The sequence below is a fragment of the Bos taurus genome, chromosome 4 (genome assembly GCF_002263795.3).
Source record: "Bos taurus isolate L1 Dominette 01449 registration number 42190680 breed Hereford chromosome 4, ARS-UCD2.0, whole genome shotgun sequence".
Taxonomy (NCBI): domain Eukaryota; kingdom Metazoa; phylum Chordata; class Mammalia; order Artiodactyla; family Bovidae; genus Bos; species Bos taurus.
In genome coordinates, this window is record NC_037331.1 from 107,453,152 (window position 1) to 107,475,930 (window position 22,779).

At 37.9% G+C, this 22,779-nt stretch overlaps 1 protein-coding gene across 1 annotated transcript; it reads left to right on the forward strand.

The window, feature by feature from the left end:
- Positions 1-4,590: 4,590 nt before the first annotated feature.
- On the forward strand, positions 4,591-5,523 carry OR2A66 (olfactory receptor family 2 subfamily A member 66). Its single transcript, NM_001389878.1, has one exon. It carries the CDS (start codon positions 4,591-4,593, stop codon positions 5,521-5,523), a length of 933 nt encoding a protein of 310 aa, NP_001376807.1.
- The last annotated feature ends 17,256 nt before the right edge of the window (positions 5,524-22,779 follow it).

A 22,779-nucleotide genomic window follows, 5' to 3' on the forward strand; every position in this document is an offset into this window, starting at 1 on the left:
GTATATTCTGCTCCTTTTGGTAGTGAGTGTACATCAGAAGTGCAGACTATCTTTTTTAGAACTGCTCCTGAGCTACAGAGTGGGGGATGGAATCAGGGCAAGTTAAAATGCTACAGATGTCTCCCATTGATTTTCAGGTTGATGGTTTGTTTTCCGTATTAAGCATGAGTGCTACTGCTATAGCTTTTGATTAGATTCCAGAAGTCCAAAGACGCTTATTTTCACAGGGTATTCCATATTATATGTTGCTTTTCTAGAGAGAAGTACTTTTTAAATTTTTCTATTCCATCTTTTAACCCATGTCCCTCCAGGGAGTTAATAATTTCCTGATTTTACTCAGACATTTTAGCAAGTGGTCTATAAAGATATTCAATTTTTCACTTAATGACAGGTGTCAGTCCCTTTTTCTTAGAGCAGATTTTTTACATTTATATATAGGAATATATACTCCTCACGGCTCAAATTTTTCAGTACAGTTGAGTGATTAATGTTGTGTGGAAAAAGTCTAATGACCATCAGTAGCTATATTATCGGTCAAAATGCATGGAAATTAGAACTTTTAATTCCCATTAGCCTCTTCCCAATATATACACTGTTACGTATTTAGTTCAGTCTTGTTCTAGGTCCCAGAGGACACTTCCAGAATTCTCTGTACAGTGTGTCTGCTTATTTTTGTAAATGTATTGCTACTTTCCTTGATCTGTATTTTTACAGTGTGAATTTTCTTTCTAGGATCACTTCTTCCCTGTTTGAAATGAAATCTTGGACTTTCCTTAAGTAAGAATAGTTGAATCCAGAATATCTCAGCTCAAGACGAGTTTTGTGTGCATGCTAAGTCACTTCAGTGGTTTCTGCCTCTTAGCTGTTTTTAAAGAAGAGTGTGGTGTAGGGTATGTAGTCTCTCATCTTGCCAGAAACTGAAGTCTAAATCTCAATGTTTGTAAACTATATCCTTCAAATTTGAACACTTGACTTTTAACTTCCCATTTCACAACTGGGGAAAATGGTTTTCTTATGATTTCTTGTAATTCACCTCACATAACAGCTGATTTTTGTTGGCTTTTGTAATATTCATTTTACATTGTTAAGATCTGTACTGTTCACATTCTGGTTAGTCATTATCCTTACCACAATTTTGACCATTCTTCCCCTACTAAAATGAATTTAATGCTGCATGAAAGTTCTCTAGTCACAAGTCATGCATATACCTGCAATATACAATTGACTGACAAAGATTTTTTTCCAAGATATATGTTAGGGTCATATTTTATGAGTTTATACATGCATCAAAATTATATATATGTATGTGTATCTCTGAATGTATATATAGTGACCATATTTTACTGTCAGTTCAGTTCAGTTCAGTCGCTCAGTCGTGTCCAGCTCTTTGGGACCCCATGAATCGCAGCACGCCAGGCCTCCCTGTCCATCACCAACTCCTGGAGTTCACTAAAACTCACGTCCATTGAGTCGGTGATGCCATCCAGCCATCTCATCCTCTGTCGTCCCCTTTTTTTCCTGCCTCCAATCCCTCCCAGCATCAGTAAAGTGCATTATTTTACTGTAATAATATATTTATATTAATAATATAATAATATTAATAGTAATTTTATATATTATACATAATATATACGGGGCTTCCCAGTGGGGTGCTAGTTGTAAAGAACCCACCTGCGAATGCAGGAGATGTAAAAAATGCAGGTTTCATCCCTGAGTTGGGAAGACAGATCACCCAGAGGAGGGCATGGTAACCTAGTATTCTTGCCTGGAGAATCGCGTGGACAGGGGAGCCTGGTGGGCTACAGTTCATAGGGTCACAAAGAGTCAGACACGACTGAAGTGACTTAACACACACACACACACACACACACTGATACATGTAAATGTGTTGTTGTTGTTGTTCAGTCACATAGTCCTATCCAACTATGTGCAACCCCATGGACTACAGCATGGCAGTCTCCCCTCCTTCACTGTCTCCTGGTTGTTCAAACGCATGTCTATTGAGTGATGATTCCATCCAACCATCTCATCCTCTACCACCCCCTTCTCCTCCTGTCTTCAGTCTTTCCCAGCAGGGTCTTTTCCAGTGAGTCAGCTCTTCACATCAGGTGGCCAAAATATTGGAGTTTCAGCTTCAGCATCAGTCCTTCCAAGGAATATTCAGGGTTGATTTCCTTTAGGATTGACTAATTTGATCTTGCTATCCAAGGGACTCTCAAGAGTCTTCTCCAACACCATGGTTCAAAAGCATCAGTTTTTCAGTGCTCAGCCTTCCTTATGATCCAACTCTCACATCCATACATGACTACTGGAAAAACCATAGTTTTGACAATATGGACATTTGTCAGCAAAGTGATGTCTCTGCTTTTTAATATGCTGTCTAGGTTGGTCACAGTTTTCCCTCCAATGAGGAATTATCTTTTAATTTCATGGCTGCAGGCACTGTCCAACCAAGATCTGAAAGATTTTGGTTCATGTACTTTTGAAGCCTGTGCACAGTGATTTTGGAGTGCCAGAAAATAAAATCTGCCATTCTTTCCATTTTCCCCCCATCTATCAGCATCAAGTGATGGGACAGGTGCCATGATCTTTGTTTTTTGAATCCTGAATTTTAAGCAAGTTTTTCACTCTCCTCTTTCTCGTTCATCAAAAGGCTCTATATTCCTCTTCGCTTTCTGCCATTAGGGTAGTATCATCTGCATATTCGAGATTATTGATATTTCTGCCAGCAATCTGATTCCAGGTTATGATTCATCCAGCCTAGCATTTCACAGATGTACTCTGCATATAAGTCAAATAAGCTGGGTGACAATATACAGCCTTGACAAACTCCTTTCCCAATTTTGAACCGTGTTGTTCCATGTCCAGTTTTAACTGTTGCTTCTTGACCTGAAAACAGGTTCCTCAGGAGGCAGGTAAGATGGTCTGGTATTCCCATCTCATGAAGACTTGTCCACAGTTTGTTGTGATCCACACAGTCAAAGGCTTTAGCATAGTCAATGAAGCAGGAGTAGATTTTTTTCTGGAATTCTCTTGCTTTTTTATGATCCAATGGATATTGTTAATTTGATCTCTGGCTACTCTGCCTTTGGAAATCCAGCTTATAGATCTGGAATATTGTGGCACATAACTTTTGAAGCCTAGTTTGAAAGAGTTTGAGCATTACTTTGTTAGCATTTGAAATGTGTGCCACTGTATGATAGCTTGAATATTCTTCAGTGTTGTCTTTCTATGGGATTGGAATGAAAACTGAGTTTTTCTAGTCCTGTGGCCATTGCTGAGTTTTCCAAATATTCTGGCATGTGGAGTGCAGCACTTTAACAGCATCATCTTTTAGGATTTTTAATAGCTCAACTATATTTCCATCACCAGATTAGCTTTGTTTATATATATTATATAAACATATAATATATGTAATATAATAATGTTGCAGGAAGAAGGACCCCTCCAAGAGTCTAGGAATAAATTGTCAATATGTGAATATGGCTTCACTTTAGTCTTAAGTGTTCTATAGAAAGTTAATACACTGTCCATTTGGAGAAAATAAATGATAAGACAAAAATGAATAAAAATTAGTGAAACTTATCATGGCATCTGGTCCCATCACTTCATGGGAAATAGATGGGGAAACAGTGGAAAGAAACAGTGTCAGACTTTATTTTTGAGGGCTCCAAAATCACTGCAGATGGTGACTGCAGCCATGAAATTAAAAGATGCTTACTCCTTGGAAGGAAAGCGATGTCCAACCTAGATAGCATATTCGAAAGCAGAGACGTTACTTTGCCAACAAAGGTTCATCTAGTCAAGGCTATGGTTTTTCCTGTGGTCCCATATGGATGTGAGAGTTGGACTGTGAAGAAGGCTGAGCGCCGAAAAATTGATGCTTTTGAACTGTGGTGTTGGAGAAGACTCTTGAGAGTCCCTTGGACTGCAAGGAGATCCAACCAGTCCATTCTGAAGGAGATCAGTCCTGGGATTTCTTTGGAAGGAATGATGCTAAAGCTGAAACTCCAGAGCCTTGGCCACCTCATGCAAAGAGTTGACTCATTGGAAAAGACTCTGATGCTGGGAGGGATTGGGGGCAGGAGGAGAAGGGGACGACAGAGGATGAGATGGCTGGATGACATCACTGACTCGATGGACATGAGTCTGAGTGAACTCCAGGAGTTGGTGATGGACAGGGAGGCCTTGTGTGCTGAGATTCATGGGGTCGCAAAGAGTAGGAGACGACTGAGCGACTGAACTGAACTGAACTGAACTGATATACTATATATTAGCATGGTTTATAATCCCTAATACTTACTTACAACCCACTCCAGTATTCATGCCTGGAAAATCCCATGGACCGAGGAGCCTGCGGGGCTACAGTCCATGGGGTCACAAAGAGTTGGACACGACTGAGCGACTTCACTTTCACAATAAAAACTAAGAAACAAAAAGGCAAAGGAATTTTGAAGAAAAAAACTTCAGGGAGGTAGGGACAACACAAGCTTCCTCTGAATTCACTTCTCATAAATAACTCCTATTTTCATTGCTATCCAATCCTGACTTTCCTATCACACTTCAGTCCTTTGCAGACTGTCATTGGCAATGGAGGGCAACCAATCACAGATCACAGAATTCATCCTGGTGGGGTTCCAGCTCAGTAAAAACATGGAATTGCTCCTTTTTGGTATCTTCTCCCTGTTATATGTCTGCAACCTGCTGGCAAATGGCATGATCTTGGGACTCATTTGCTTTGACCCCAGACTGCACTCCCCCATGTATTTCTTCCTTTCCCACCTGGCCATCATTGACATATCCTTTCCTTCCAGCAATTTGCCCACCTTTCTGGAAAACCTAGTAAAACACACAAAAAGCATCTCCTTTGACCCTTGCACTGTGCAGATGCTTTTCAATTTGACTTTTGGATCTATAGAGTGCCTCATTTTGTTGGCGATGTCCTACGACAGGTATGTGGCGATCTGCCATCCCCTCCAGTACACGGTCATCATGAACTGGAGAGTGTGCTCCATCCTGGCCATTGCTTGCTGGGTGTGTGGATTTGCCCTGGCCCTGGTCCAAGTAATTCTCTTGTTAAGATTACCCTTCTGTGGGCCCCAGAAGGTGAACCACTTCCTCTGTGACATTCGCTCTGTCCTCAAATTGGCCTGTGGTGACATCTGGATGAATGAAATGTTCCTCTTTGCTGATGGCGTTCTTATCTTAGTCGGGCCTCTTGCCCTGGTGTTGGTCTCCTATATGCATATTCTCTGGGCCATCCTGAAGATCCAGTCAAAGGAGGGCCGCAAGAAAGCCTTCTCCACCTGCTCCTCCCACCTCTGCGTGGTTGGGTTCTACTTTGGCTTAGCCATGATCGTTTACATGGTTCCTGACAACAGTCAACAAGAAGAACACCTGAAGATCCTTTTCCTGTTTTACACTCTTTTCAACCCATTGCTGAACCCTCTTGTCTACAGTGTCAGGAATGCTCAAGTGAAGGCTGCCTTCCACAGAGTACTGCAGAAGAAGAGGACAATGTGAAGGAGGGTCCAGTTTTGGTTCAGTGCATTCTTTTCCCTTCAGAGATGTGATTGCTGGTGCAAGAAAACTCAAAATTCCCCAGAAAGTGACATGATTTAATGAAGAGCATTACTGCAGAGTAGCATCAGCATGATGAAAGACTAGGAATCCCTAAGCCTCCATTCCTCCATGGAGACAAGAACATATAGACACAATTTCCTTTGTGAAAACACCGGAAATCAGATAATAGGTAGCAAAACCCCAGAAAAACACAATGCCAAGAAGAGATACAATAAGTGTTCAGGCAAATTTATGGTACCATGTCCGCCATACCTACTTCCCTTCCGCGGCAATGTGTCAGGAATAGGAGAAAATCTCCACCTCCCAGATCTCCCTCAAGGGGGAAAAAGAAGAATGGATCCTTCAGACTACTTTTAGCTTTTCAGGGAGTGATATGAGAGTTTGTTAGTTGTCTTGCCTCTGAAGCACTGATGGAAGTGGCAGTTTGGACTCCTGGTTAGGATCCCTGAGAAAACCTGCAAGGAATGAAACTTTTTAAAGATATAGAGATACTTTGGATTTTCAAAATTCTCGGAGATCTGCACTGGTATCTCGTTCTTGTCTTAACGTAAAATTTCTTGTTAATGTGTGATATTGAGTTTCCTTGCAGTTGCTTCCTGGCCATCTGTATGTCTTCTTTGATGAGCTGTCTGTTTAGGGCAGCAGAGGATGTGATGATCGTTAGATGGCATTACTGACTCAGTGGACGTGAATTTGAGCAAATTCCTGGACATAGTGAAAGTCAGAGGAATCTGGCATGCTCAGTCCATGGAGTCCCAGATTTGGACATGACATAGCAAATGAACAAAGCAACAACTCTTTACATCTTTTGCCCATTTTTATGTAATGAATTTTATTTTTAAAGAAATTTCTGATCACAGCAAAATTCAGTGGAAGGGACAGAAATGCCCTGTACACCCCCTACTTCCCCACATGTATAAGCTCCCCCATTACCAATGACCCTCCCTAGAGTGGCATGTTTGTTAGTATTCATGCACCTATATTAACAGATCATCATCACCCAAATTCTATAGTGTACATTTGAATTCACTCATGATGTTGTACATTCTGTGTATTGGACAAGTGTTTAATTATGTGTATCCACATTATATTATCATACTCAATATTTTCAGTGTGCTAAAAATCACCTCTTCCTTCCTCACTTCAGTTCTAATCCCTGACAACCACTGATCTCTTAACTGCTTCCATAGTTTTGGCTTTTCCAAATATTTGGGGAGGAATTATAGAGTATGTATGTATAATGTAGTTTTCCACACTGGCTCTGTTCACTCAGTCGAATGCCTTTCATTTCCTCTTTTTTTCTTTGCTTGATAGTTCATTTCTGAACTCGCTTCTGTTGTCTGGATGCAGCACAGTTTATCCATTTACCAACTGAAGCACACTTTGATGGCTTCCAAGTTTAGGCAATTATGAATAAAGTTGCTTTAAACATCTCTGTGCAGGTTTTTGTGTAGACGCATGTTTTCAAATCCTTTGGATACATACCAAGTACTGCATTTGGTAAATTGTATAGTAAGAGTAGGTTTAGTTTGTTTTTTTTTTTAACTATGAAATTGCCTTTCAATATGACTGTATCATTTTACATGAATGAAAATGAATTCCACTTCAGAAGTACGTGAAAGTTCTTATTGATCCACGTCATTATCAGTGGTGGTGTCGGTGCTCTGGAGTTTAGCCATCCCACTAGGTGTATAGTGATAATTCATTGCTGTCTTCATTTACTTCCCTCATGATAGAGATATGGAGCATCTTTCCATGTGCTCATTTGCAATCTTTTTTTTTTTCATTTTTAAAATTTATTTTTAAATTAAAGACTGTTTTTCTTTTTTTAATTTTAGAGTTGGAGGAAAATTGCTTTACAGTGTTGAATAAACATTGTAAACGTGCTGCCATACAACATGAATCAGCCATAAGTATACATAAGCCCCCTCCTTATTGAACCTCCATTCCCCTCTGCTGCCCCATTCCATCCCTCTAGGTGGCTGCCGAGCAGGCTGAGTCCACGTGTTATATAGCAACTTTATCCTCGCTATCTATGTGAACATGGTCACGTGTAGGTTTCAGTGTTACTTCCTCATTTCATCCCACCTTCTCCTTTCCCCACTGTGTCCACAACTCTTTTCTCTATGTCTGCTTCTCTGTTCCTGCCCTGCAAATAGGTTCATCTGTACCATTTTTTTTAAATTACACACACATATATATATAAATATTTTAATATACAATATTTGTTTTTCCTCTCTCGGACTTACTTCACTCTGGATAACAGATTCTAGGTTTATCTACCTCAGTTTAGCTGACTCAAATTCATTCTTTTATATGGCTGCATAATATTCCATTGTATATAAGGAGTCTATCTTCCTTATCCATTTATCTGTCAGTGGACATCTAGATTTCTTCTGTGTCCTGGCTTTTGTAAATAGGGCTGCAATGATCACTGGGGTACCAGTATCTTTTTGCTTAGAGTATATGCCCAGTAGTGGGATTGCTTGGTCATACGGTGTTCTTGCCTGGAGAATCCCAGGGACGGCAGAGCCTGGTGGGCTGCCATCTATGGGGTTGCACAGAGTCGGACACGACTTAAGTGACTTAGCAGCAGCAGCAGCAGCATGGTAGTTTTATTCCTAGTTTTTAAAGGAATTTCCATACTGTTCTCCATAGTGGCTGTATCAATGTACATTCCAACCAATAGTGCAGGAGGATTCCCTTTTCTCCACATCGTCTCCAGAATTTTTTGCTTGTAGATATTTCGATGATACCCATTCTGATCAGTATGAGGTGATACCTCATTGTAGTTTTGATTTGCATTTCTCTAATAATGAGTGATGCTGTGCATGTTTTCATGTGTTTACTGGCCATTGGTATGTCTTCTTTAGAGAAATGTTTGTTTAGGTCTTGTGCTCATTTTTTGACTGGGTTGTTTGTTTTTCTGATATTGAGCTTGCATGAGCTGCTTGCATATTTTGAAGATGAATCCTTCATTTGCAATTATTTCTTCCATTCTGAGGGTTATCTTTTCATCTTATAGTGTATAGTTTCCTTTGCTGTGCAAAAGTTTTTAAGTTTAATTATGTTGCATTTATTTATTTTGCTTTTATTTGCATACTCCAGGAGGTGGGTCAAAGAACATCTTACTGCAGTTTATGTCAAAGAATGTTCTGCCTATGTTTTCCTCTAAGAGTTTTATTGTTTCTGGCCTTTCATTTAGATCTTTAATCCATTATGAGTTTATTTTTGTGTTTGGTGTTAGGGAGTGTTCTAATTTCATTCTTTTACATGAAGCTGTCCAGTTTCCCCAACACGACTTATTAAAGAGATTGTCTTTTTTCCATTGCATATTCTTGTCTCTTTTGTCAAAGATAAGGTGCCCAGAGGTGTGTAGGTTTATCTCTGGGCTCTCTATCTTATTCCATTGGTCTATATTTCTGATTTTGTGCCAGTATCATACTGTCTAGATTACTGTAGCTTTGTAGTATAGTTTGAAATCAGGAAAAGTTGATTTCTCCCACTCCATTTTCCTTTCTCAAGATTGCTTTGGCTATTCAGAGTCTTTTGTGTTTCCATACAAATCATAAAATTTTTTTGTTCCAGTTCTTTGCAAAATGCCACTGGTAATTTGACAGGGATTTCACTGAATGTCTAGATTATTTTGTGTCATATAGTCATTTTGACAGTATTAATTCTTCCAATCCAAGAACATGATATATCTCTCCATCTGTTTGTGTCATCTTCATTTCTTTCAACAGTGTCTTAGAGTTTTCTGCATACAAGTCTTTTGTCTCCTTAAGTAGGTTTATTCATCAGTATTTTATTCTTGTTAATGCAGTGGTCATTAGAATTATTTTCTGAATTTCTATTTTTTATCTTATATTGTTAGTATATACAAACAAATGCAACAGATTTCTTTGTATTCTGCAACTTAACCAAATTCATTGAAGAGCTCTAAGAAGGGGACGACAGAGGATGAGATGGCTGGATGGCATCACTGACTCAATGGACGTGAGTCTCAGTGAACTCTGGGAGTTGGTGATGGACAGGAAGGCCTGGCGTGCTGCGATTCATGGGGTAGCAAAGAGTCGGACACAACTGAGTGACTGATCTGATCTGAGTAGTTTTCAGGTAACATAGATTTTCTATGTATACTGTAACGTCATCTGCAAAAAGTGACATTTTTACTTCTTTTTCAGCTTGAACTCACTTTATTTCTTTTTCTTCACTGGTTTCCATGTCTAGGACTTTTAAAGTTATATTGAATAAAAGTTGCAAGAGAGGAGTCCTTGTCTTGTTCCTGATCTTAGAGAAAGAGCTTTTAGCTTTTCACTGTTGAGTATATTAGAGTTTGTCATGTATGACCTGTATTATGTTGAAATGTGTTCCCTCTGTGCACACTTTATGGAGAGTTTTTATTGTAAGTGGATATTGAATTTTATCAGAAACTTTTCCTTCATCTATTGAGATAATTGTATGATTGTTATTATTCAATTCGTTAGTGTGGAGTATCACACTGATAAATTTGCAGATATTGAAAAAATATTTGCATCCCTGGGATGAATCCCCCTTGATCATGATGTATGATCCTTTTAATTTACTGTTAGATTCATTTCCTGGTATTTTGTTGAGGATTTTATGTCTATATTCATCAATAATATTGGCTGTACTTTTCTTTTCTCATGGTATTTTTGTCCAGTTCGGGTATCGGGGTGATTGCAGCCTCATAGAAAGAGTTTGGAAGTATTCCTTCCTCTGAAATTTTTTGGAATAACTTTGGAGGATTAGGTGTTAATTCTTTTCTACATTTTGGATGGAATTCACCTGTGAAGGCAACTTATGCTGGACTTTTGTTTACTGGGAATTTTTAAATCACTGGTTCCATATCAGTACTCGTATTATAGTTGGTCTGTTCATATTTTTTTCAATTCTTCCTGTTAAGTCTTGAGAGATTGTACCTTCCTAAGAATTTGTCCATTTCTTCTAAGTTATATATTTTATTGGCATATAGTTGTTTATGGGCCTTTATAGTCCACAAACTTCCCACTTTTTAAGCCAGGATACTGGTCTTTGCTGCTGCCCTCAGACTGCAGCTTACACTATCAGCTATCCTGGTAACCAGACCTTTGGATTCAGACTGAACTACAACACTGATTCTCTTGAATATCCAGCTTGATGAGTGCAGGCCTGGGGGCTTCTCAGCCTTAAGCAGGAAGATATTAGACATTGGACAGGGAAGCAGGGGCTGACTTAAGGTTTCTGCTGTGCTGTCTTTTCCACCCCTGGCTACCGAGCTGCAGAGAAGGCAGTATCTGCTGCTCCTGTAGGCTGCCTGTTCTCCCTGAAGAGTTTCACTTTCTGACCGGGTGTGTTCAAGAAAACATAAGGGTAAGATGTTTGAGACAGAAATTGCTGGAGAGAAGATCTTGAGTTGGTAAGAGGGATGACATTTATAGTATTAAGTGGTAGACTGGCATTTGCTGGAAAAAACTAATAACTCCATCGGAAGAGGAGATGAGATAAATACAAAAATTCATTAACTTAGTGTGTGTGTTAGGATTGAATGAACTATCATCTGATTGCATCCATTTTCTCAGTTACTCTTGTTCAGTAGCTAAGACTATGCATGGAAACATTTATGGGAGATTTAATGAAAGAGAAAAAAGAAAAAAAAAAAAAAAACCTGGGAGAAGAGACTAGGAAATACAGTAGGATTTCCGGGAACATCAAAGGCCAAATCGATGTGAATTTTCATGAATTAAAGGGATCTGAGTCATCATGTATTTTTGTTTTTTTTCTGTGATCTGTGGATGCAGGCAAAGCCATGCATCATCTAAATTCAATGCTTACAACACTGCACTTACAACAGAGAGGGGACAATTACCTTTCTAAATATAGGGTGTATATTTAGGGGAAAATGTTTTCAAAATGGGACAAATAGGGAAGGAATAGGGTAGAGCAGGAAAGCATTTAGGCAATACGATTCGGTCTACATGATTTTCCAAGTAGTGACAATATTTGCATTGGAAAATTTTGATAATTATTACATATTAACACTTTTCAGCAGATGGGGATAACTCACTCCCTGAGAAAGATCCAGTCCTTAGAGAGGCTACCTTAATAATTTCCATGGGAGATCACATTTATTGCATCATGAATCTTTCCAAAAGTAGGATAAGGAGACAGGATCAATTTCAAGATCAAAGACATAATACATGTATATCCTTGGGAATTCTACTGTGGGACATAATCAATGAAATTAAATTTATCACTTAGAGTTTTATTTCAAGTGTCTCTTGAGTACAGACATCTTTGCCATTCTTCCTCAGTTCTTACTTCTCTGCAAAAGCAGGTTCACGTATGTGCACACACACACACTCACAGATAATAATGCAAGAGACCCAAGAGAGGAGGAGTAAGAAAGACACAGAATGGTGAGAATATGGTTTGTAATTTGTTCCCTGGACGCCACAGGTATGTCTCTGGGGGATGGGTTGCTTTCATTTAATCAGACTATAAAGCCCTCACATATATAGAAGATCCTGGGCACCCCTGAGTCCTGCCCTCCCCATCAGGGCAGAAAAGGGATCCGGGACTCATCATCTACTGCACTTGCTTCCGGGAGCAGGTGACTTAACTCCAGCCACTCCCCATCTCTGTGAGTTTTCTAGCCCAGTTTGGGAAAAATACCACAAGTAGTACCACGACTCCTCTTTATGTTAGTAGAAATCATTACTTGTATACTGGTTAATGACTGACAGAGGAGCAGGGCAGAAGGCAGGCAGAAATCATCAGGTTTATGAAGAAGGAAAAGCCACCTTTGTGAAGACCCCTTTCTTGAACTGTGCTGAGGTCTCAGAGTCACATCTGATACCCACGCTGTATAAACATAGGCTTCTTTTTCTTCTTAATCAGACCCCTTCCCTGGTCACACATATGGGAAGAGGCTGGTGAAATTCAATGTCCCTGAGTCGTGGTATCAAGCTGAAAGGCATGTAAGAGACCTCTGACCCTGTTGCCTCCTGAAGCTGGGGCTGTGCCATTTACTACTTTTCATTTCTTCCTCTGCTGACCAGCTTCTCACACTACACTTGGAAACATCCTCCTGCCAGGGAAGTGAGGAAAGCTAGCATCCCCTTCTTTTGCCTACGAGGGAGATGTTAGGAAGTGGCAGGACGAAATCCTATAGCTACTTGATAAAGATCTCATCATTATTTCCTTTGTAGCAGGAAAGCGAGTACAGGAACCCGTTTATCTTACCCTGAATCCTTTTCCAGAATTTCTCTCCAGGGACGGTTGTCCTCATCTGAGGAAAAGCCTGCAGCATCTCCTGGAGGAGGTTAACATGGTACCATTGTCACTTATCAAATGTGGGGGGACAGTTCTGGGTGTTGAAAATATGGCAAGATATCCCTACTATAAAACCAATTTCTTAGTTTGAAATGTGTTTGTACCTGGCAGATTTTCAGTGAATGTTTTTGCTTTTATTCTCTTCACATTTAAGTCAATTTTTTAAAATAATGAAAAAATTAAAATATATCATTTTTAAATTTTACTGAATGCAAAAAGAAAGTCAGGAGAATCCTGTCAGTGTTTATAATGTTACATAAAACACACGACTCCCACAGACTTTCTCTAAGCTGCAGTAATTTGGTTATTTTCATCCATATTTCAGCATTCTAATCTTAGGATTCAAGTTAATATTACTGAGGCTAACAGAGTCTTCATATTCATGCTACTCTGGCTTGTGCTGTGTAAAAGTAGAGAACTGATGGTTTTCTAACAGGAAGTTACTGGAAGGGCATTCTAAGTATCCCTGACTTGAGTTTGTAAGTGGTCAGAGTCCACTGAGGTATGAGGTATTGGAGCAAAGGGTATCACTTCTGCAGCAGGTCAGAGAAAGCAGTGATCTCTCTCTGTAGACACCAGGGAAGGTGGGAGATGTTTTAAGACTAATGAAGATAAGGATATAGCCCTCTGATAATCATCTTGCAATATGTTTATTAATGTTGTTTATTATTTTCTTACTAAATAAACCTTTCTAAGCATATATATAATTGTATAGAAATTTAAATGTATTAACTGACTTTCCTCAGTTATAGCTACGGCATATTACTATGTGATGTAGAATGCAAAAAATATTTTCTTTTAACTTACAATAACAACATGCCTGGACTGTAGAATTAATTTTAGATATATTAAATCTCTTGGAAGCTGGACTTAGGCTTCTTGGAGAGATGATGAAAAAAGACAGGCATTCCAGAGCACAAGTCTGGAAGCCAAAGAATCAGGCAGTGTTACCAGGGAATGACTACTTGTAAAATTACACTGGCTAATGGAGATTAAATTTATCTGCAAATGCATGAATTTGTTTAGGAGGCAGATTCTTCATAAACTCAGTTACTAAGTCCCTCAGCGGACAACTCAGGACAGGAGAGCAGACCAGAACTAGCAGTTAAACCAGCAGCCACCATGTAAGCTCTTAATGCTTTTGCTGACATTTATAACATTTGATGTTTATGCTAAGGTTAGTTGTAACATTAGGACCTAACACTTGAGTGTTAGAGACGTGCACTGAAAATGGATGCAGGCCTTGAAGTCATCTTTACTAGCTGGCTGACAACCTGCTTGAGAGCCTTGTCAACAGTCACTCAGTAGAGAAATCTCTGGTTAATTTTGCCTGGTACACACAGAGACTTGTCACTCTAAGAAGTTAGTAAACCAATGCCTGAAATATGCTGTATTTTCCCATTTGTTTCCTTTTAATTAATTTATTTATGTTAATTGAAGGATGATTACAATATGATATTGTGGTGGATTTTGCCATCCATCAACATGAATCAGCCACGGGTGCCCATTTGATTTTTAACTTAGGGTTTGTTTTTTAAATCAGTGTCTGATTATCTGTTTGTTTTACTCCAACAGCAATGATTAAAAATAAGACTTTTCTGCAGTTTCAGGCTTTGAAGGATGACTGTATTCCTTGGTGAGTGTCCCTGAAACGACTTTGTGCAGATTGTATAGCCTACATCCCATCCTCAGTGTGCCTTCCTGTTGTTAAAAATATGCTGAGCACTTTTCATGTGGTAAATGTGCCGGAAACTTTAATTCATTTACATAGATTTACCACATAATTCTCAATACATAGTGATGCACTTAAATATCTTTCTCTTTTTATTTATGGTGAACGACAGAGCTAATATTTGATAATATCCCCTAGATTATATTTTATCCAAATACAGAAGTTTCATCAAATTCCTTCAGGTGCAAGATACATAAAGTAGGCTGGTAGGTTGAATGTAAGGAAAGTCAACTTTTGAAATTAAAAAATTAAACTTTCTTTTTACTTAGCTATGGATAAATATCTGTGTTGCTCTAACATTTAAAAATCATTAGAAAATATTTTTTCAAAAAGTTTGGCAATCGCCCGCTTCATTTAGAACCAGAAAATCACACCTGTTCATCTGCCTAAGTATGCTCATCAAATTCTGGATTTCAGAATGATGAAGAGAGACCTTATAGCTGACGCCTGGGTGCCCTGTCCAGAGCACCGTGCCCTCCTGCTTCGGTGCACACTGGCCTATTTCCCAGTGCCAGCACCTCAATTTGTTTGCCTGGGCAGGTTCCTGAAAACCAGAGACACTTTACTACCTTCTTAAACAGGGAAAAGGAGCCCTAATATCAATACTCGGTCCACTCACCTCAAGGCACTTATCCAATAACAGATACTAGTAGGTGTATAAACACCCTAGCTCCCTTCCAACTAAAGGTAGGTTAACACTGAGAAACATATTCTACCCTGGCTCCAAGATTTTCCCATGGGATCTAGCTTCATTTACAACAATTTTTATTTGCCTGGTCATCCAACCTTCAGTGACCACCCTTTCTCAATTGTCCCCCTTTACTAATCTTCTGTGTTTCTTGGGATTACTTCCTAAGAACTACTTATAGTTGGATAACTGTCTCAGGGGTTGGCCTCTGGAGGATCCCAAACAATGTTTCTCTTAACTGGACCAATATTTATATTTATTTAACTCATAATGGGAAAAGATATTCACAAACATTGGTAATTTTGAACATGGATAGAAAATTGACATGGTGAATTTCATGTTTACAAATATTAAAGATATTTATAGACGACTGATTATTTAGCAACAAAATGCTTTGTTGTCAGAACATATTGCACTACAAGTTCAAATTCCTCATTTATACCATTTCATTTATATACAAGGACAGACTAAACAGTGTTAATTGATGGTCATAGATTTTTAAATCAGAGCACCTTTACAGAAATCCTTATTGAGTATATAATATTGGGACTGTGCTGGTTTTAGAAAAGGCAGAGGAACCAGAGATCAAATTGCCAACATCCGTTGGATCATGGAAAAAGCAAGAGAGTTCCAGAAAAGCATCTATTTCTGCTTTATTGACTATGCCAAAGCCTTTGACTGTGTGGATCACAATAAACTGTGGAAAATTCTTCAAGAATTGGTAATACCAGACCACCTGATCTGCCTCTTGAGAAATTTGTATGCAGGTCAGGAAGCAACAGTTAGAACTGGACATGGAACAACACTGGTTCCAAATAGGAAAAGGAGTTTGTCAAGGCTGTATATTGTCACCCTGTTTATTTAACTTATATGCAGAGTACATCATGAGAAACGCTGGACTGGAAGAAACACAAGCTGGAATCAAGATTGCTGGGAGAAATATCAATAACCTCAGATATGCAGATGATACCACCCTTATGGGTGGATGGGGGAGCATATCTGAAGATAGAATCCATGAGCCATTGTTATGTATATGTTCAAATATAGTCAGTTCTTGACTTTTCCAAAACGGGGGCATTGTATTAGGTTCTCAGTAGTAATGTATCCCTGTTTCATATCCTTGGCAAGTCCTTGTAGTTTCAAACTTTTGAATTTTGTCCATCAGTGTGTTTTGCATTTTAATTTCTTTTTCTTTGGAGATCTAGGAAGGTTGCTGCTGCTGCTAAGTCACTTCAGTCGTGTCCAACTCTGTGCGACCCCATAGATGGCAGCCCACCAGGCTCCCCCGTCCCTGAGATTCTCCAGGCAAGAACACTGGAGTGGATTGCCATTTCCTTCTCCAATGCATGAAAGTGAAAAATGAAAGTGAAGTCGCTCAGTCGTGTCCAACTCTCAGCGACCCCATGGACTGCGGCCCACCAGGCTCCTCTGTCCATGGGATTTTCCAGGCAAGAGTGCTGGAGTGGGGTGACATTGCCTTCTCCGCTAGGAAGGTTAGTACCTCTTAATCTTTTAATGTGCTCAGGGGTTATTCAGATACTCTTTCATGTGAAATGTTTGTTCAAGTATTTTGCTCAGTTTAAATTGGGTTATCTATGTTTTCATTAAAAATGTACAGAAATTCTTTAAGTATTCTAAATATGAGCCCTGTACTGGTTATGTGTTAGTTGCTCAGGCTTGTCCGACTCCTTGCAAACCCTTGAACTGTAGCCTGCTGGGCATCTCTGTCTATGGAATTCTTGAGGCAAGAATATTGGAGTGGGTTGCCATTCCCATCTCCGGGGGATCTTCCTAACACCAGCGATCGAACCTGTGTCTCTCGGCAGGTAGGTTTTTTACCAGTGCTGCTGCTGTGCAACCTGAAAAGCCCATATTGGTTATACACGTTGTAAATATTTCCTTCCACTCTGTGGATTTCATTTTTACTCTCTTAATGATGGCTATTGATAAACACGAGTTAGGTTCTTAGTTTTATCAATCTATTCTTTAATACTGTTTTAATTCTGTTTCAGAAATTTTTTCTCCCTCTGAGGTTTTCCCTATGTCACCAGTGTTCTACAAAGCTTTTTAAATATTTTATGCCTAGATCTAAAACCCATCTGAATTTTTTAGTGTGTTGGTAGAAGTCATGGTTTGTTTTTATCCACATAGCTAGCCAACTGATTATTTATTAAAAACACTGGTGCCTTTATCTTGGTTCAAGTATATATGCATGTGCGCCTGTGTGTATACACATTTCTGAATTTCTGAGTTAAGCATACTATTTCTTAGGTTTATTTATTCTTGTTCTGATACAGCATTGAATGACTGCATAAAGTCACTGTAACCTTGTAGGTCTCAATATTCCACAGAGTGGGTCATTTTATTGATACTTCATTCTTCAAGATTGCTTTGTCTCTTCTTGAACTTTTGTGATTTCACATCAAATTTATAATGAGACTCTCAGTTTCTGTACATGAAAAATCTTCTTGGATTCTGATTTTGACTTGATTGAACCAAAAGAACAGCTTGAAGAGTTTTGCCATCTTTACAAAATGCTCGTTCTGTAAACAAGGTATATAAGTCCTCCCACTTTGTACATCATCCTTGAATGCAGATTTGTGTGTGTGTGTATGCACCTCTCGGAGAAGGCGATGGCACCCCACTCCAGTACTCTTGCCTGGAAAATGCCATGGATGGAGGAGCCTGGTAGGCTGCAGTCCATGAGGTCGCTAAGAGTTGGACTCGACTGAGCGACTTCACTTTCACTTTTCACTTTCATGCATTGGAGAAGGAAATGGCAACCCACTCCAGTGTTCTTGCCTGGAGAATCCCTGCTGTCTATGGGGTCGCACAGCGTCGGACACGACTGAAGTGACTTAGCAGCAGCAGCATGCACCTCTAATAATAGATTATCCATAGAGATTCTGTTTTTAACATACACAAGTTTTATCAGTAATTATATTTTATTTTCCATTTTAAATCTAGCCCTTCTTTTTCTTCCTGTTGCCTTATTGACAGCTAGTTCTTAGGTCAATGTTAAAAGAAGTGGTTTTAGGGAAGCATGTTAAATCATATCCTAACTCTAAAGGAAAAATTTTAAAGTTTTACTGTTAATAATGAAAAAAGTAATGTTTTTGAATAGATGAAAAAAACTTGTCTTCTATATAACATTTGCTGAATTATTTTACAGTGAATTTATGGTGAATTTTCTTCTTTTGGCAAATTTTTCATTTTATTACAATTTTGTAGTATCTTATATGGGCCTCCCTGGTGGCTCGGACAGTAAAGAATCCTCCTGCAGTGCAGGAGACCTGGGTTTGATCCTTGGGTTAGGAAGATCCCCTGGAGGAGGGTATGGCAATTCACCCCCATATTCTTGCCTAGAGAATCCCCATGGATAGAGGAGCCTGGCGGGCTACAGTCCATGGGGTTGTGAAAAGTTAGACACGACTGAGTGACTAAGCACAGCACGGTATCTTATTTATATCCTTCTATCCTTTGGTCTGATATCAGTATTGCTATTACCAGTCACTGTTGGCATGAAACATGTTTTCTCATCGTTTTACCCTCAATCATCTTTTTTAGTTTTGAGTGTATGTGTATGTCTCTGTGCATTTATGTTTAAATGTGACTGTCATAAAGGTTTGTATGTGGATTTTCTGTTTTTAATCTGATATGACCATCTCTATCTTGATGGAAATTTAATTCATTTACATTTAATGCACTAATGGATAGACTTATCTTTATTTTGCTTTTCCTAAATATTAACTGTTTTTTCTCTTTTTCTGTTTTTTTCTTGCATTCTGCCTTCTTTTTTGATTGATAATGCTTTAATGCTTTTGCAGTATAATTTTTTAAATCATAGATTCAATCATTTTTTGATTGATGTGCTTGAAGTTTTCTTGAAGTGGTAACATAAAAATGCATGATATATGATAATAAATTTAGTATCATTACAGTATTTTGAGTCTCTTCAAGAATTTAGCGCTCTTTATTTTCAAATAGTCTCTTATCCTTCATTTATGATTTTCAAATTTTACTTTTATGCTTTTTAAATATCAAAATAATTATTTCATAGCTCATAAGTTATTAAATATAAGATTATATTTTATTACTTTTTTCGATATTATTTCTATGTATTGCTTCATTATGAATTAATTTCTACCTTAATGGGGAATTTTCTTTATTGGTATGCTAAATAGCTATAGGCCCTAAACATTTATAGTTTACATGTGAAAAAATTTCATTTTGTTCTCATTCATTCAAGAGAGTTCTTGCAGTTATAAAGTTCTTGATAGCTTCTCTGCTTCTTGAGACATTAAAGATAATACCTTATTGTCTTCAGATCTTGCTGATAAGAAATTTACTGTTAGTCAAATTGTTGATACTATATAGACACTTTTATCTTTAATGTTTTAAACATTTCCTTTTGATCTTGGGACAATAGTGCAACAAAATATTTTAAGAGACAAATGAAACTACCGCTTTTATTAAAAATTACAAAACATATGAAAGAAAACTAAGATTTTAATTTGTTATGGCAGCCCTAGGCAACTATTTTTTGTAAAGAGGAAAATGATAGGCAAGCATTTGTTAATTGATATCTATTGAGAATTTATTTTTAACCAATCTTAATCTAGAATTTTTGATCTAAAAATTTATTTTATCTTTAATTATTAGAAGGTCTTCAAGTCCTTATGGCTGCATTTACCTTTACTGTATTATTTCAGAATGCATTTTTATCAGTTTGGAAATTAAGTCTTTGTTCCATTTGGAACATTTTTGGTAAAATCTCTTCAAATATTGCTTTTTTTTTTTATCACATCCCTTATTATCTCTCTGGAAAGTTTATCTTGTTTGTGTTTCGCCTCCCAAGCTTTATCATGCCTGTGAGTTAAATTTCCAAGGATGTATCCCTCTATTGTCCATCCAGCACTAATGCAGTGTTACAGTTCAATTTTACTTCAAATAACAAAAAAACAAACTCGTAGAAAAAGACATCAGATTTGTAGGACTGAAGGTGAGGAATAGTTGAGGGGGACTTGAATGAAGGTGATCCAAAGGTACAAACTTTTAGTTATAGAATAAGTTAGTCTTCTAGGAATGTAATGTACATGATGAATATAATCAACACAGCTGTATACTATATGTGAATGTGAATAAGAGAGTTAATCCCAAAATTCTCACAAGAGAAAAATACCTTTCTGTCTATATGAGATGATGGATGTTTACTCTGCTTATCATGGTCATCAGATCACAAGGTATGTAAGTCAAATTGTTATGCTGTATACCTTAAACTTATAACGTGTTGCATGTCAATTGTAATTCAACACAATTAGAAGGGAATAAATGAATAAAATGAAATGTCCAAATGAAGAAGCTACCCCTTGTCTATATATGTTGAGATCTAGGGAGATTCGTTTTTATATAAATTTATTTATTTTTAAATGTAGGATAATTGCTTTAGAGTATTGTGTTGGTTTCTCCCAAACATTAACATGGATCAGCCACAGGTATTAAATACAATCTTTCAGTGCATTATTTCTCCCTTTTAATGTCCAGTATTTTATCCTCTTTTTGAGTTTAAAAAAATGAATGACACTGCTTATTTCCTGAATGCCTCATAGATTCTTTTTTCATGCGCAGTGACTATCTTTTCACCCCTATTTCCTTTACTGCTTATAATTTATTGAAATTTTAATAAATGCAACACTTTCATTGATCTATTTGAATATTTAATCATGCTTACATTAGATTCTTTGTAAGATTATTCAACACATTCAGTTACAACTTGGGTGAACATAAGGTTTCATTGTTTAACTCATACACCTTTAGCACTAACTGGTTTGTATTTGAATATTGTTTTTTAAATCACATTTTGAGTTGGAGAGTTTTATTAAAATTATTCAAAATTAATTTGATTTTTCATCCTACCTTCTCTCTGGTTTGTGATGATGACTTTTTGTTTTTCTTCATTCTATTTCATAATCTCCTAATAGAGAGTCAGATCTCATAAGGGCATTTCAGGCTCTGGTAATCCAATGAGCAAGCAAGCTATTGAAAACTATATATATGCCTATAATCTAGCAACTCTATCGGTATTTTCAACCTCCCTTCATATTTTTATAAATGGATCTCTTTATGTGTTGGGACTTGCCTTCACCCCTCATCCAGGTCACTTACAACTCTGACAGCTTCCTGCCTGTGCAGTCTGGACTTTAGACAGAGGCAAGGCATCAGGACCTTCTCAGATTCCCTCTGAGCATTTTCCCAGCCCTGGTCGTGTGTGTGGCCTTCTAGTTTCCCAGCAGTATCTGGGAGCTATTCAAATCATCTATTTACCAAATCATCTTATTTCCAGTTCTTCCACTCAGGGTGTTATGTTAGTCTATAGTTTACCCCACCTTTTATTACTTGCCTTATGTGGCAGCAGCTGATAGTTTTGCCTTCAAAGGCTTTCAGCAATTGCCTCTGGGTAGCCACCTCAGCGGTGGGAGAGTTTTGAGTTAATTACAATAAACGAAGTTCTTTGGCTGCATCCTTCAAGGAGTCACCAGACAGGTCAAATCCGATATCCAGAACCCTGTCGAGTATGAAGTATATTCTGCTCCTTTTGGTAGTGAGTGTACATCAGAAGTGCAGACTATCTTGTTTAGATCTGCTCCTGAGCTAGGGAGTAGGGGATGGTATCAGGGCAAGTTAAAATGCTACAGATTTCTCCGGTTGATCTTCAAGTTTGTTTTCCATATTAAGCAAGTGTGTGGTTGCTATAGCTTTTGATTAGATTCCAGAAATCCAAAGAGGATTATTTTGACAGATTTTTCCATTTTATATGTTGCTTTTCTAGAGAGAACTACTTCTAATTATTCTATTCCATTTTTCTTTTATCTGTGTCCCTCCACAGAGTTAATGTTTTCTTGGTCTTCTTACTCAGATGTACATTTAACTTGTTGATTTATAAAGACATGTGACAGGCTTTAACCCCATACAATTTTTTAAAAGAAGAATCCTTAAATTTTTGAATGGGAATATGGATTGCTCATGGGCTAAATTTATCAGTACAATTAAGTAATTAATGCTGAGTAGAAAGAAAAGGTAATGAAAGTCAGTAGTTACACTTTTCTGTCAAAACACATGGAAATTAGAACCTTTAACTTCTATCAGCCTATGCCCCACATGTGTGCTATTGTTATGTGTTTAGTTCAGTCTTATTCTAGGTACCAGAGATCACCACCAGTATTCTTACCATCAATATCTGCTTAGTTTGCAAATATATGTACTACCTCTTTTGCTCTTTATTTCTTTTTACAATGTGAACTTTCTTTCTGGGATTACTTTTTTTTTGCTTAAAATGAAATATTAGAATTTTCTTCAGTAAGAAGAGTTGAATCCAGGCGGGCTCTGCTCAAGAGTAGGGTTAGTTGTTTTTAATAGACAAGTATGGTGTAGGGCATGTAGT

Coding starts and splice junctions, on each gene's coding strand:
- OR2A66 (NM_001389878.1), top strand. CDS start 4,591: ATGGAGGGCAACCAATCACAGATCACAGAATTCATCCTGGTGGGGTTC.